This window comes from Vollenhovia emeryi, unplaced genomic scaffold, assembly GCF_000949405.1.
Source record: "Vollenhovia emeryi isolate VEMERY1.0 unplaced genomic scaffold, V.emery_V1.0 DF939233.1, whole genome shotgun sequence".
Classification (NCBI taxonomy): Eukaryota; Metazoa; Arthropoda; class Insecta; order Hymenoptera; family Formicidae; genus Vollenhovia; species Vollenhovia emeryi.
Window position 1 is genome coordinate 74,420 of NW_011967133.1, and position 5,565 is coordinate 79,984.

The following is a 5,565-nucleotide window of genomic DNA, read 5'->3' on the forward strand; positions in this document are numbered from 1 at the left end:
AGGGTGACTTTGAAAGACCAGAGAAGAAACCAATTGGTCCAGCAGAAAGACGAACTCCGATAAAGCATGCGGACAACTTGAAGCCGGAAGGTGAATTCGCACGTAAACCTAAGGAAGAAGCTCCAAGAAGAGGAGATAGAGCGGATGTTAAAAGACCTACGGATAATCTTAAGCCTGAAGGAGAGTTTGAGAGACCTGAGAAAGCTCCGATTCGACCGGCGGAGAAACGAGTGCCTATCAAACATCCTGATAATTTACGGCCTGAGGGTGAGTTTGAGAAACGTCCGAAAGAAAAGACACCGATCAAAGGTGAAAGAGCGGATGTTACCAGACCGAAAGATAACTTGCGACCGGAAGGTGAATTTGAGCGACCTCAGAAATCACCGATCGGACCAGCGGAACGACGTACGCCGATTCGGCACGAAGATAACTTACATCCGGAGGGTGAATTCGTTGGTCGACCGAAAGATGATTTTATTCCCAAGCGCGCCGATCGACCAATTCAAAAGAAGCCTAAAGATAATTTGAAGCCTGAAGGAGAATTTGTAGGAAGACCCAAGGATGACTACAAACCGACTAAAGGAGAGAGAACTGAAATCGTGGTGCATCGAGACAATTTGAAGATGGAAGGCGATATAGATGTTTATCGTTCTCGAGATGATTACGTGACCACGTCTAAACGCGAGCGTGTGGATATCGTTCATCACGAGGATAATCTGAAAATTGAGGGCGAATTCGTTGATATTCGTCGCCGAGACGATTATCGAGCTACTCGTGGTGAACGCAGTGACATTATCAGGCGTGAAGACAATCTTTATCCCGAGGGTGATTTTGAACGGCCAGAGAAAGCACCGGTAGGTCCTGCGGAGAGAAGATCTCCCATTAAACATCCTGATAATTTGAAGCCAGAAGGCGACTTCGTACAACGACCGAAGGAAACCGCGCCTATTAAGGGTGACCGAGCAGTCGTCAAGAAACCGAAAGATAACTTGAAGCCCGAAGGTGAATTCGAGAGACCAGCGAAATCACCTATTGGTCCCGGCGAACGACGATCGCCTATCAAGCACCCCGATAATCTTCATCCGGAGGGAGAATTCATAGGTAGACCGAAGAAAGACACGCCACTGAAGGGCGACCGAGCGGATGTGAAGAAACCGAAGGATAATCTTCATCCCGAAGGAGAATTTGCGAAACGTTCTCCGAAGAAAGTGGGACCGGCCGAGCGAAGAACTCCGATCAAGCACGAGGATAACCTACATCCCGAAGGAGATTTTTACATGGTGCCTAAGGATGACTTTACTCCGAAGAGAGGAGATCGATCGCCGGTTAAGAAACCTCAGGACAACCTTCGTCCCGAAGGTAAAATGGAAGTGTCTCCAAAGGACGATTATAAATATGTAAATGGAGAACGCGTAGATGTACGTCGGCACGAGGATCACCTACGCATGGAGGGACAAATGGACATTCACCGTTCGAGAGATGACTATAAGAAAATCACGAGAGTGGAGAAAGTGGATGTTAAGAGACACGAAGATAATCTCAGAATGGAAGGCGAATTTATAGACGTGCGTCGTAAAGATGATTACGTCCACGTGGTTGGTGAACGCGTACCGATTAAAAGGCATCCGGATAATCTACGTCCAGAAGGAGATTTCGACAGACCTCAGAAGACTGTGATCGGTCTCGCGGAGAAAAGATCGCCGATCAAGCACCCGGATAATCTGAAGCCAGAAGGAGATTTCCAACGTAGAACTCCAGAGAAGATTGGTCCCGGTGAACGACGGTCACCGATTCGTCACGCCGATAACTTGAAACCGGAAGGTGACTTTATCGGGCGTCCACGCGATGACTTTACTCCCAAGAGAGCAGAAAGAGCTGAAGTCGTGAAAAGAGAAGACAATCTTAAGATGACGGGCGGTTTCGAGGGCACAACATCTCACAAATCGACCTATACAGTGGTTCGTGGCGAGCGAGCGGACATTAAGTCGCACGAAGATAATTTAAAAATCAGTACTGGCACTATGGAAACAAAAACGACTAGCAGAGATACTTATACACCTTCTAAATATGAGCCTTCTCCCGCTGGCAAACCGGTAAATCGTCGAAGGCATATGGAATCGTCTATCTCGCTCGGTGATGATACCACTATGATGACCACGACGAATCAACGTAACTACAATACTTACACGAGGCGTACAGGAAAGGATGTCGCTGCTAAGATGAGCCAAATGGAATCCGACACTAGAAAAACCATGGAATCGCAAACTTTGGCAGATGGAGCTGTTGTTACGACCGTAAGACGTACAACAGCTTCCGCTCAGTCCGATCAGAGAGCCGCTCAATCTGTCGCTCATCATCAACAAACACAATATGTTACGGACCGTCGTGCCGCCCAACCGAATGATGTTTCGCCATCTGGACTACAACCTGTGGATTCACGAAGAACCACCTCTCAATTAGTCTCTAATCAGCATCATGAACAGAGAACTCATTTGAACGAACAACATTTCCGCTCGCAAAATATGCAGAGTCGTCGAACAATTGAGGATAGATCGTTCACAGAAGGACTCAATCGAGGGCAAATCGTGCGAGGAGAAGATACATCTCGTTACGCGATTGACGCCACACACGGCGATCTCCATAGACAGCAGCAGCAACAGCAACAGCAGCACTACGCTCATCATCAGGAAATGACCAAGCGCGATTACGTGAACGCGCAACATATGGAAAGTCGACAGAGATCTGCGACAAAGCAGCATGAGCAGCACACACTCTCCAGTCAGGCGCGATATAATTCGAACAGTCCGGAATTCCGGCAGTCAATCAACGGACAAAACGTGGAACGATCACAGGTGGACTCAGCCACGAAATTCGGTCATCACCGCAAGAACGTGATATCTTCTTCATCGGCGGATGTCAACAACGCGGTACTTCATCGCCGCGGCGCCGCTTCTTCCACCGAGGCACTTCACACGATCTCGTCGACGGCGGCGGACCAGCGCAAAAGCATTTCAAACCTGGCTGAGAGCGGACAATACATTAGTAATTCGACCCAGAGCAATGACAGACGCAGCTTCACTTCGCTGCATCGAACTTCTAAAGAAGTGAATCCTTGGGCCTCTTCCAGCTACGAACGCCCGCAACGAATCGTTCGGCAGGATAATCTCACCGTCGGCGGCAAGTTCTACTCACAGAGCGAGGCGAAGAACTATGGCAATTTCTCGCAGAGTACTCAGAAAGTAGAAAGGGTTCAGAGGCAATCGAACGCATCTCACATTAATTTGGGCGATGGTAGTACTGTCAGTTCTAGCATGTATAAAAGAGAATACGTTCCTAGGCACGGGGGACCGTGTCCAGCTGCTCTTCTGGAAGCCAAACAGGCGCCTTTCAAACACACCAGAGATACGCAGAAGCACAAGTTTTACATGCCTGTCGTGTCCAACTAAGCTGGCCTATCAAATATGATGTTTTATTCACTCTTTTCAGCAGTTATGCTGAATGATATTGTAGCGTTGAAATCCAAATTTCGCACTGCAAAGTTAATTACAACTATACACGATACATTTATTATCGTGTATAATATCCTGAAAGTTATATATCGACCATTGAGTTAAAATATTTATATAATGATTAATAATAATTAATCATACGTATAATAATTAATTAATATTAATTATTATACGTAATAATTAATTATAATAATTAATATTAATGAATTATTATATGATTATAATCAATTATGATAATAATTCATTATTATAATCAATTATGATAATAATTAATTATAATTAATTTCTTCTACTGCTTATAAATTGTCGTTAAAAGTGTATAACATCGTACGTATCATTGGAATTTTATTTTCTATAGTACTCAAATTCTGTCAAGATTAAACGATTCGAAAAGAATTTTCTCAATAATACTGTGATAATCCCGTGCTGTTAAAAAGTTAATTTGTATCCAGTAAGAAAAGATTATTTTGAATAAAAACAATCGTGTATACTATCGTTTCTAAATTACGATATTAACGGATGAGATTTGATCTATCGTGATACATAAATGTCTTTTGTATAGCAATATTAAATATAAGGTATTAAGATACTTAATATACGCAATTTCTTTTTAGGCTGCAGTCGCAAATGAAAATAATTATATGGTCGATATATAAGTATCGATTACCACTAACTTTTATCTGCTGACGAGCAGATAGCCGCCCATTATATATTTGTTTCTTCTTAAAACACGTGTATACAAAGCAATAACTAGAGCTTAAATTCATGATACGGTCGGATCTAATAAAACATTAGTTTCGTCCGATAATTAGAATAGTAGGTGCATTATGTTATTCTACTTCGCTGACTTTATACCAAGTTTTTATGTAGCAGTCAATTTCTCGCTTATGTTTTATTTAATTTCCTGCTTGTTTTATTGTCGCACTTATTTAGCATCATGTATTTAGTATCATGTTCTAAGAATATATTTTCAACAATTATATCCAATAGAAAGTATTTAATTTCCTTTTCTTTTTCGTTGATTATTAGCCATTATATTTACTAGGTAATTCAAATTCTGGATGCTGGTTTATTTGCTTTATATCGAACATTTATTTTAATCGAATAAAACCGTTTTGTAATTATTTGTTGCTTGAGTTTTATTTACCATTATATTTGTTTTATTAATATAATATGTCACGCGATCGAACACACATGATAGAAAAATATTTGCTATTATAGTATTATTTGTTGCTTGTACAGTACAATGTACATCTGTACATTCGATGTATAGTTGTCACAGAGATTAATTAATTATTAATTTATAGAAGAATTATAAATAAATTAAAAGCGATTAGAAATTAAGATTTTCATCAACCCGGAGAACTAATTCATCAAAAGAGTTTCAGTGTCAATATTAAATAAATTAAGCCGAAGGATCTGCCATTAAAAAATAACGCAATAAGAATGTATATATGTATATTAAGATGACAATCTTTTCATCGGTACTGTTAGCATGGCCATAAGCTGTTCGCAAAAAAATGTGAATGGATCAAGCTTTATCGGCCCCATTGCTGATACGAAAAAAAGATCTCATTTATGTTCCTAATTCTTTCTTAAACTCGGCTGCATAGACAATAACAGCTCTGGTGTGTATACTAGATATTACGCACCTTAGAGGTATGTAAAACTAATGTATATCGAGAGATATAAAAAAAACGTTATTTTTTTACTGTATTTTTACTAGATTGTGAAGTATATATAATATACATATGGCAGTTTCTCTCTTTAAAATATACCTGTATTTCAAGTCAAATCCAGGTCGAGTAAACAAATGCGACCAGACACGAATGGACAACTTGTTGATGCACCGTTCGCATTCATTGAAGCAAGTTGTTCATTTGTTCGCACTCGCTCACTTGATTTGAATCTGGTTTAAAATAATAACTTTTGATCTAACGGATATTTAATGACATAAAATCTATTCTAATTCGAGCAATGCGATTGATATTTATATGTATCGGTCATTATCATTATGTAGATAGACAAGTATGAAAATATACAGGGTGTCCTAAAA

The 5,565-nt window shown here is 40.5% G+C and overlaps 1 protein-coding gene across 1 annotated transcript in view; it reads left to right on the forward strand.

Annotated features, from left to right (window-relative positions):
- The window catches only part of LOC105560330, a 26,418-nt gene extending 22,866 nt beyond the window's left edge, over positions 1-3,552 (forward strand). Inside the window, exon 8 of the mRNA XM_012009366.1 lies at positions 3-3,552. Within this exon, the coding sequence (XP_011864756.1) occupies positions 3-3,446 (3,444 nt within the window). The 3' untranslated portion in view covers positions 3,447-3,552. The remainder of the gene's footprint in view (positions 1-2) is intronic.
- Positions 3,553-5,565: the final 2,013 nt, after the last annotated feature.